Source organism: Ascidiella aspersa, chromosome 7, assembly GCF_963924565.1.
Source record: "Ascidiella aspersa chromosome 7, kaAscAspe10.2, whole genome shotgun sequence".
NCBI classification, from domain to species: domain Eukaryota; kingdom Metazoa; phylum Chordata; class Ascidiacea; order Phlebobranchia; family Ascidiidae; genus Ascidiella; species Ascidiella aspersa.
In genome coordinates, this window is record NC_139453.1 from 23873774 (window position 1) to 23884495 (window position 10722).

Consider the following 10722-nt stretch of genomic DNA (forward strand, 5'->3'; position numbering starts at 1 on the left):
GCGGGGGCGCAACACAGTGATAAACCACTAAAGAGTCACCCAAAAAGTAATTAACGTTTTTTTGCAGCTTACAACAAAGTGCGAGATTGTGAGCCAAACAAGTCCGGAATCCACGAGCAACATGCTCTTTTCAATCTCATTTTCTTTTTTTTGAGCTTTTGTTAACAACCATAAATCAAAATACCTCTGTTAATGTTGCCATTTAATGTTCTTATTCTTTCCACAGCAGTAGTAAGCCACTAAAGAGCCACCCAATGAGTATGCAGAATTTCATTTTGCCTTGCGCTTGTCTGCTGTTGACGATCTTGGCAGGCCGTTCGTCGGCGGTGACTTACAGCAATTGTCGACTGCCTACCTTCTGTACAGCAGACGACGGATCCGCAGCCTCTGTATGGAGTGACCTGAACCGAAACATAATCCAGCCACCGCCGCCACAGGTATTGCAAATACTTCGCCGCGCGAAACATATGATTGCTTTTTAATACAGAGGCCACCAAACTACGGCCCGCGGATCAGTTCCGGTTTGCATGGTTAATTCTACCGGCTTAGGACATATTTCTATATAATGCAAATGAAGAACAGTTGAAATATTGTCGGATACAATTTCAAACAACAGTTTGATAAAATTTTAACTGAACGACAGTTTATTAAGCGAACTACAGTTTTTGTTGCAAAGTAAGTTCGACACAATATTTAATATTCCGCAATCGTCATTAACAGTTATCCAACCCGAGTTTGGCATGCTTTACATATATCTGGCCTATTTTAAAACAGAGTTTGGTGACCCCTGGTCTAAGAAACCGTAAATTGCGCAAAATTGTTGTGTGAATTTCTGCAGTTAGTCAGGGGCACATGTTACACATGTACAAAGTACCTCTGTCATAGCATAAATTCTTTATAAAGTTTCATTTAAAAGAGATAAACAATCAATTGAAATGATAAATTTATTCGCTTATCTTATGTAAAAGCTGTTACTTCAATTTTGCGAAGCAGAAAGTTGTTGTCATCCTGGTGTTGATTTCGACACCTTTGCCGTTGGAGGTATTACAGTTTGTAAAGAAAGAATTCAAAACATATAGTTCTTTAGCTATAACTTATTCATACTCTTTCACTAAAGTTCGAAAACTATTTAAAATTCTACATTGTAGCAACCGCATTTAAAAGCAAAAAATATACAACAAAATTAGGAAAGTGTCGAATTCGCCACCTCGACCGTTCTATAGTGTTACACAGCGCCCCAATTTCGGGTGGCGACCAATAGGTTGAGAAACACTGGTCTATATTGTATTTGCGTTAAATCAACAGCCCGAATATGAAGGCAAGTTTATTTTTTGCACATTTTATATATTACGCTTAGACTCCGCCAGCCTGCCCCACGCTGCCCCCGCCAGCCCCAACAGCTGCCACAGCCGCTCCAACGCAGCCGCTTTCCGACAACGGTACGTATATATACATAATATAGAACCTACACCGGGTGCATTCGGCAAGACTTGTCGTCATCGGTCGGCCTGGTTAGGTTTGTCTTGCAAACCTTTAGCCTGCGGTGAGGGTCGAACTCGCGATCTCAGCCAGCCTGGACTGCTCTAGCGATTTAGAGGCCATACAATTTTTATAAGTATATGTCGTACCACAATGCGATAAAAAATAAAGACCCTATATTTGTGTTTTAATAATCCCTATTTAATTTACAACACTTTACATTGTATTAATGAACAACATTAAAAAATAAATTTATCTATGGCTAAAACAGATGGACGTAAAGTCAAAATATTGTTGCGCTCTATCCATAAACTTTATCATACAACTCCGTATTTTGTGCAATGCTTGTAATTTCGGTGACCCATTATGACCCTAAAACGGTTACTAATTATTTACGAATAAATTAAATTGAAAATAAAAAGTGTAATCCAATGTGCAAGTTTTTACGTTTTATGTCTTACGTATCGGCGTATACTTACGTTCGGAATACTGTTAAATTGATTTTTGGCTTTTTTGTTTTTTAGAACTAATTGTGAAACTGAATGAAGCAATCACCCGTAAGTATAAAGATTTAAGAAACACCATTCTCGTTTCAATTAGCTAGAGTCTCGAAAACGGGATAAACTATATGTTTCTAGCAAATAAATGCCATCACGCTGTCAAACATTATAAAATATATGAACTTGGTCTAAAAAAGTGTCAAGCTCCTACTACCGGCGATAATCCTAGATTTAACAACAAACGAAATTAACACTAAATTTGTAAACGCAACATGAATTTAAACCGGATGAAGGGTCTCGTACGGCTCGTTCGTTACAAGTTGACCATCCCTGCATGAAAAATAGCTTTTTAAAAGAGCATGTGTTCAGGCGAAAGACGTCGATACTTCTCCATATTGATGCTAAATAAAACTGGAAACTTAAAGCGCAATCGTTTAACTATAACTTGTTGCAGGCCTGGCGGAACCAGGGTGGTTTAACGGACTGGGCGGCTACCAGTACTGGCGGTCCGCGGCCAACGTTTACGTTACCTTCTCGATGGCCAACACGACATGCCAAGAAAAGAACGCACACGTGGCCTACGTGGGTTTCCAGACTGAAGCCAATAGAAAGTAAGCGATTCAAAAAGTGTGTGAGCTGTGCGCAGGCGCATGCACCAACAAGCGATCATACACGCAGATCGTACGTACTCACCAAAACGCCCAATAAGCAGCCACGAACACTCGCCCAGAAACAAAACGTCGCCGAAAACCACAATAGATGCTAGAAAATATCCTATGGGTAGCTGTCACCGAGAGAGCTTACACCGTTGTTAAATCCGACGATTACAAGAAAGGAACTTGGCGTTTTATATTTCCTTAACTATCAATTTTGCCGCTTTACGGTGCTCTAAAAACTCGTATGAGCCCCTAAAATTGGCGTTTAGCATTGCCAATCGTTGCTTTTGATTGTCAGGCGAATGGTAAAATTGATTTTTCTTAGGTACGGATTAAGATGACGATATATTCCGATATGAAATTTGTTTTTCGAAAATAAATGAAGGTATGGCAATATCATACCCGCTGGGTTTTCGTTGCAGCAAGCAGCGTTTTGTTTCTAGGTTCCTAAAAAAATAAGCAAAGCGGCTACGCATTTTCTAAAATCATACTTTTAAACGTATATTTTTCAATATATCAAGTTACATTACAGATCCGTGCATAGTGTACCCACATATATTTGGTTAAAATTGTAATACGTTGGTTTCTCGAAAACGCCGCGTTTAGGCCAACGAACAGTGAAACGCGGGTGTCTATAGTATTTAAATACATCATTACAACATGATCATAACTTGCTGATTAAAGTTACTACACGGAAAGGTAAGGTATAACATACAAATATTACAAGATCCAATTTAAATCTTCGCACGCTGGTCTGAATGGAATTGATTAATTGTAGGACAACTGTTGAAACATAAAATGTTTGTGGAATACTTTAAATTCACTTTGATGCAGTTAATCTTCCTTCTAAAATGTGGGCAGTCCCGTTAGTGAATTTTGTTTCTCGCGAACTTGCAGAATTACCAATTGACCAACATAAATACTAAACGGGAATAAACAATTACGACTAGAAAGAACAAAAAACGAGGGAGAGAAGTCTCGTCCGCTAAAACAAACCTTCGCTAACTATAAAAACGTCTCAAGCATCGCATGTAGATTCACTGGAGTACCGAGAACACAAATTGACCACCAATCATCCATTGATACTTTGCAGGTTTCTGATCGACAATGTGCTGAGCCAAGTGTCAGCAGTTCACGCCTGGTGGGTCGGTATGCAGGCCCCAAGCCGCCAGGACCAGGGCTTCGTGTACCTGGACGGGGTCGAGGGAATCAGTCCTTACGCCGAGTGGGCCAACAACCAACCTGACGAGTCGGGCCGCTGCGCCGTTGTTCCCCGTTGGACCGGCTACAAGTTGGACGATGTACCTTGCGAGGGAAGCACCAACGGAATAATTTGCGAACGCTTGGTCATTCAGTAAAACGTATAGCGTTTTGTATACTGCCGCACTTCATATTCAGATCACCATGTTTCTCAACCCACTACTGAGCGTAAATATAACAACAAAGCTTTTGCGACCCAATAAAACCTCTTGACAGAATATTTTGTAGGCGAACGAAACATAAGATATGAGCAACAATACGATTGAATTAAGGTTGTTCAAATCAACCTATATTCAAGTCAAAATTTTGTCAAAAAAATTTAAAGTCAAATTTTCTCATTTTTAGATCAAAAAAATAATCGCTCTATTTAGCATACATGGTACTCAATTCACATGTGTTTCAAATAAACAGCCGTTGAGATGAGTTAAAAAAGTAACTATAAGCAATAAATACTTAAAAAAGTTGTGCATTAAATATAAAAAATTAAATTGTGCTTTAAAAATCAAATATTTTAAATCAGAAGGTTTACTATACGTGTGCTAGAATTAAACTTAAGACGTAACATGTAGTTTTGTTACGCAAAGTTTGTGTTGTGTAACTCCATTTTAGAAAGAAATTCGATTTTGGCATTTTTTCTACTGCAATATACTTTTTTTACCATTGCAATATATTATTTTTTCTATTGCAATATATTATTTTTTCTATTGCAATATATTATTCTTTCTATTGCAATATGTTATTTTTTCTATTGCAATATATTGATTTTTCTATTGCAATATGTTATTTTTTCTATTGCAATATATTATTTTTTCTATTGCAATATGTTATTTTTTCTATTACAATATATTATTTTTTCTATTGCAATATGTTATTTTTTCTATTGCAATATGTTGATTTTTCTATTGCAATATGTTATTTTTTCTATTGCAATATATTATTTTTTCTATTGCAATATGTTATTTTTTCTATTGCAATATATTGATTTTTCTATTACAATATGTTATTTTTTCTATTGCAATATATTATTTTTTCTATTGCAATATGTTATTTTTTCTATTGCAATATATTATTTTTTCTATTGCAATATACCATTCTAAGAAAATTTTCCTTTAAGGTAAAAACATGCTGTTAAAATCATTCAATCGCTAAACAGTAGGTATACCTGATCGGTACCGATCACAGCTTTGCAACCTGCGGTACCAATACTATCACTTGGCAAAAGGTTATGGAATGCGATCCTGAATTAAAATCCCATTTCTAGTAAAGAGTGACTTGTGCTATTAAATTTACATTTGTCGGTTTAAAAACGTTTTTAGCCCGCCAATCCCAGACTAAAATTAAAGCCGTTTCAAGAAAACAAGCTGTTAACATACAATATTTGAGATTTTGAAAATGGTGTGCGGTGTATTATGAAAAAATATAAAATAGCAAAAAATGTTGAAGAAACACATATTCGTCAATTGCTGATGATTGAATATGTATATGTGTGTGTTAAGAGTTTTGCCTTGACGATGGTCGGTGTTTATTTGGATAGTTAAATATGAGACAAGCACAGTATGCTGCAAAAAAATTACCAATAGGGACAAACACCATATAAAATCGAATTTTTTATCTTTGTTCAAATTGATTATGAAGTTAGCAAATCATTAGTTCTAGAATCTAGAGCCTTGGGTAACCTTACCATGGACCTACCCATAAACAATATATAACATTTTGTGTTACTTTCATGGATACTTTATATATAAATGAGTACACCAAAGTAGTAACAGTAGCAAGCATTGGCCTATGGTTTATTTCTCGACTCGCCCATGTCTGAGTTGTTTTTCTAGTCTGCCCTGCTTGCCACATTAATCGACAGATTCGGTAGGTTTGCAAATCGCTTTCGGTGTACTAAAGTAGTATAAGCTTATTGGATTTCTGGGTCCTAAAATACCTTTAAACAGTATTGATAAATCCTCATTAGAGACAGGTGACCTGATAAGCTTTTGTCTAAACGTCACCAGCAGGGCTAAAAGTAGAATAATTTTCCTACTATAGAAAGAAACAACTTTTTTTATCCGTTTCCGTAGCAATTATTTTACCGCAACGTCGATCTGGACTGTTCTAGCATACTCCACTGCTGATCACTAGGTTAAACCTAGGTCAACCTTGAAATACTTTCAACAAATGACAAACTGCGTTTGAGATTGAGTTGTGTATTTTGGACGATCGAAAACGCGCAGTGTGAACTCGTGTCTTTTGAAGTGGATGCACTTGTGACAGGCTTAAAGCTAGGTACACTTCGAAGGCGCAACGATATAATATAAACGGACTGTTATAATTTATTTAGCTTTTAGAGTATATGGAACATTTTAGCTCGGACGTTTTAATTGATAAGCGACGGCCCTCACGATAACAACTGAAAAGGGTCTGCTAAAAACACTAGGAAAAAAGATGAAAAGAATAATACTATTCAAAACCGCTGGTTGGTGAGTCTAATTTTATAACTTTGACAATATGTATACCGATGATATGGGTCATACTGTACAGTTGTGTTAGAACAACAATTGTCAAGGTGCGCGCTACATAAGCATACGGCAATGTGAATGAGTTATGGAAGTTAATGGGTTTTATTTTTTTGTTGTTGCTTCCATTATGTCGCGATCTCGCGCTCACACAGGGCGGCTGCATTGCTACTACCACCACTGCAAGGGACGTCGTCAAATTGAAAATTCATGTATTGAGCAATGACGGCGCAATCACCCGATCCGTCAGGTTGATTTGGTGCCCAATCAACGGTATCACCCTGGGCTACTGTTCCGTCTCTGTATTTCCAAACTCCATCCACTTTCCTCAAGTCAATCCACCATCCGTTGTGATATGTGCTTTTCTTCACGACGTTGTCAATAATCCAACTATGCAAATAGAGGATTCAAGCTTGTCAGTCGCAGTAGCGCAATGTGGGTTACGCACATTTGTTCGGAGATTTTATGTAACACAATTAGTTAGGAAAAATTATTTCATTTGTAATTGGCAAAAGCGCACATACACACACATTTATATATATAATACGCACACACACACACACACAGGCACACACACACAAACAAACAACACGTGGGCGTTAGTGTAAGAATTACCGAGAATTGTTTTTAGGTGATGGCCTGTATTAGCTATAGGGAAACGTACGTACTTTTCTTCCGGTACTTTTAATCTTAAACTTTAAAAAAAGGGACGTTCCAAAAGGGCTTTGCAATTTTTTATCAAGCTACGTTACAGATCCGTGCATAGTGTACCCAAGGGTCGTTTGATTTGCAATCCACTTTGCAATTTCAACCATATTACTACAAAATAGAGACAAACGCCATGTTAAGCAAGATTGTTAGGAACAACTTGTATGTAGATCAACGAAACTAAGTTTCGTTCAGGGATAAATTTAGTCTTTTCCGAAAAAAATAGGCCAAGGCTCGCAGTGTTTAATTGACTAATACTGATTTAAAACATCTAGATGGAAAGTTTTTAAACGTTTTGGTTCGTCCCCTTCACAAATCATCGGTTCTCGCACCTATGCGAATAACATGTTTCATAGCCACAATGATGATCACTGTACATAGGCTTAAGCTTATACGATACGCCTCGAGTGAAGCTGGTGTCCCGGCGTCCCGATTAATTACCAAAATGCCCGATTTTTAGTCAGCCAACATTTTTCATATTATTCGGATATAAGTTTGCCACTATAGAGTGAAATTAGTTCAGTGGCGGTTGGTTGATAGATTACGCATTAGCTATAGTTTAGTATTGGTATGCTAGAAGTTTTGTGTCCGTGACGAAAAAAATTAAAATAGCATTATACCAGATTCTGGTGCAAATTTGTTTCTTTATCGTCGCATTGTGTGGAATTACAAGGTAGTCTATAGTATAGGAGGGGTATTATGTAGTGTAAATTTAATCAAGATAACCGAGATACAAGCTGTCTGCAAAAAAAATGTGCCGACAAAAGTATTATTGAGAACGATTATTTTCGCGCGAATTATTCTTGACTTCTTAATTCGCCGTAAAGAATCGCATTGCATTAAGTCCTATATTTATTTGCACAATCTCGTGTTAATGGACTGCAAACAAAAGGTCCTCTTAAATTTACATGATTGGTGTCGTTACGATATGACAAATTTTGTGACGTCATACTTAAAAGAACCACAAGAATAGTCCCCAGCTATAAGATCGAAATAATACCATCGACGTTGGAATACACAATACATGGAGTAAGATCAAAATAGAACTAATACGCCTAATAGTCACAATATCGTATAAATCGGCATAAGTCCTACTAAATCCGTCTGAAAAAGACTTGAATGATCAGAATCAGACCTCTACAACATTTTACCTAACCCAAAGCCCCAGGTACATCACTAATTCCCCTAATAAATTCACCCTAGCCCGTTTTCCAACCTCACCTGTTACCCACCACAAACCCCAAAACAGGGTCAAACCATCAGTTGCCAAAACAGCGAGCCCTAACAGTGGCGTTCTAATTAGTCGACCTAAACGTTGACACTGATGCCAGACCGATCGCCATATTTGCTATTATGTTCTTGGTCTTAAAACTATGCTATTATACTTTTTTTTTCTTTAGGTATTGTTGCTTTGTGGGTCTTATTGTGTGTTTACCCAAAAATGATCTATCTTGTGACAGTTTTAAAACGTCCCCGTTTCAAACCTAAAAAATCCTAATAATTCAAAAAAGTGTTTGAGGATAAATGAGAACATTGCACAGATAGGGCACAAAGGCACCTGTAAGTATGAATAAGTTGTTTGATTTAGCTGAACGTTAGTTTGACAATGAAATTAAGTAATAGTTTGGCAAATGTAAATAATTAGTTTGGTAGACTAAATGGAATTAATTATGTCACAGTTTTGTATGAAGCCCAGTTGTAGATTGCTAAGGCTAAATGCATTGGTATTCCAGAAAGCGTGATTTTATTTAACACGGCAGCTTTTGCGAAAATGTTCACGGCACCTTTAGACTGAAAGCGAATTTCGCGACCAAAACGTATAGTTAAGAATAGATAAAAAAAATAGTCTTGTTATCAAACTAAGTAGGCCTATTAAATAACTAAAAACAAAGTTTTAATTTCTCGAAGAGTCCTTCCCGCCCCCTTTTGCAAAACCTTAACTGCTTACCTTCGCTGGGCAGGTACCATCATACCCTTGTATATAATTGCTCCACCTCCAACATTGGCTTTGCAAATCTTTCTGGCTTCATCTAGTTGCACTACACCATCAGTGCTTACTTTGTATTGATAACCGAACGGGCCATTTATCCATCCTGGCGAACTTAGACCTAAAAGACGATGGTATGTTGCTCATCAATAAAAGGCAATTCGGTGTATTTTTTTAAAAGCAATAGAATTCAATACTTTGTTTCGCTTTGCTCAGTAAAATACAATAGGATGTGCCCAAATTAAAATGTGCAAAATTACAAAAAAATCTATTATTAGTTTTATAATTGCAGATTGGAAAAGAGGACATTTATAATACTTACTCGCAACTCTCCGTCTAAGGCTCTGAATTAGCTCTGAAAAAGAAATACCGATGTTATACTTACAATATTGTAAAACTTATTCTTTCCGTATACGTTTCGTCAAGCACACATATATAAGAGGCTAAGGTTTTTTTTGCCTTTAATTCCTCAATGCTTGATGAAACTTTAACCGGCACTGGAACAAATGTATAAATAAATTAAGAAACAAAAATAAAGCCAAAAACTAACCGTTTTCCGACGGTTGAGCTGTGGAGGGAGCTGCTGTCGCTTGGGCGCCCTGATTATGCAACAAAAATTCTAAGTAAGTGATGTGGGTCGTGATGTTATTATCGTATTATACATGTTCGTATTTTCCTACATTTTTTTTAAGTGAAACGGCCACTTCAGACGTGACGGTAAAGGAGCAAAAACTCGCAATGGCGGTATATAGCTTATGCGGTGGCCTTACGGAGATCGAAGCACTACTATAAAACAAACACTTTTCCTATCTAAAGTGGCGCTATTGACGCCGTGGCAGATTTCGCCAACATTAGGTCTATTTTGTCTAGGTCACTTTTTCGTTTCAGATTTCGTCAAAACAAAACCACGCTCGACAAGAGTAAGTATAATTGTATACCGGTTCCATTATCAGGTTGCCATCTAGATCGCTCCAAACCGATTCTCCTTCGCCGGCGCCGGTCTTACAAAAGGTCGGCACTCGGCAGCTTTCGAACTTGGCCGTAGACAGGCCCAAAACCAGGCAGGTGCACAGTACCGACAGAAGCATGTTTATTTTTTGTAAGTTCCACGCCCTAGCGAATTGCAAAACAACGTTTTTGGCGTCTTTATGGCCTCTGAGAAAACGCAAGGTTGTTTGATGCGTAATGCGCTCGTGACATTCGTTTGGCGTGCTGCTGGTACGTTGCTGCCCGCCAGTTCTGCCAAGTGCCGACCAGTATTGTTCGAGTGCCGTTCGACTTTCTGTAACAAACCGGCGATCGAGCAACGTCTTACTCGTAAAAAGATTTTCATCCATGCCCAATCAAAGCCTGTTGCTTTACCGGTAAGTAAAAGCGCACAACTTTGTCAGGTCGATTTTTGTCGCCAAACATGACGCAAATATTTACCGGCGACGTGTTAATGTCCTTTTTGTGCCAGACAGTCACTTTGCGGCCATTGGAAGTCCTGGTGCAAACGGCTGGCACTTTGCACCACCGGTACTTTTGCGCGAAAGAGCCGGACAAGGCGAAGAAGGCCAGCAGCAACGTACACGCCAGAAATCTCTGCATTTTGTATTACGCTCGCGCGGCTCTATTTCGAGTAGTAT

General features: G+C 37.9%; 1 protein-coding gene across 2 annotated transcripts; it reads right to left on the minus strand.

Annotated features, from left to right (window-relative positions):
• Nucleotides 1-6092: 6092 nt before the first annotated feature.
• Nucleotides 6093-10722, minus strand: LOC146138557 (uncharacterized). 2 transcript variants are annotated; one of them, XM_083394154.1, is made up of 5 exons: nucleotides 10523-10722; nucleotides 9645-9693; nucleotides 9417-9449; nucleotides 9056-9215; nucleotides 6093-6789 (listed from the first exon to the last, which is right to left on the minus strand). In XM_083394154.1, the coding sequence occupies exons 1-5, from the start codon at nucleotides 10682-10684 to the stop codon at nucleotides 6528-6530; spliced, it is 666 nt and encodes a 221-aa protein (XP_083250280.1). In that variant the 5' UTR covers nucleotides 10685-10722; the 3' UTR covers nucleotides 6093-6527. The 2 variants fall into 2 exon arrangements, with proteins under 2 accessions (XP_083250280.1, XP_083250281.1); XM_083394155.1 differs by lacking the exon at nucleotides 10523-10722 and adding an exon at nucleotides 10033-10230.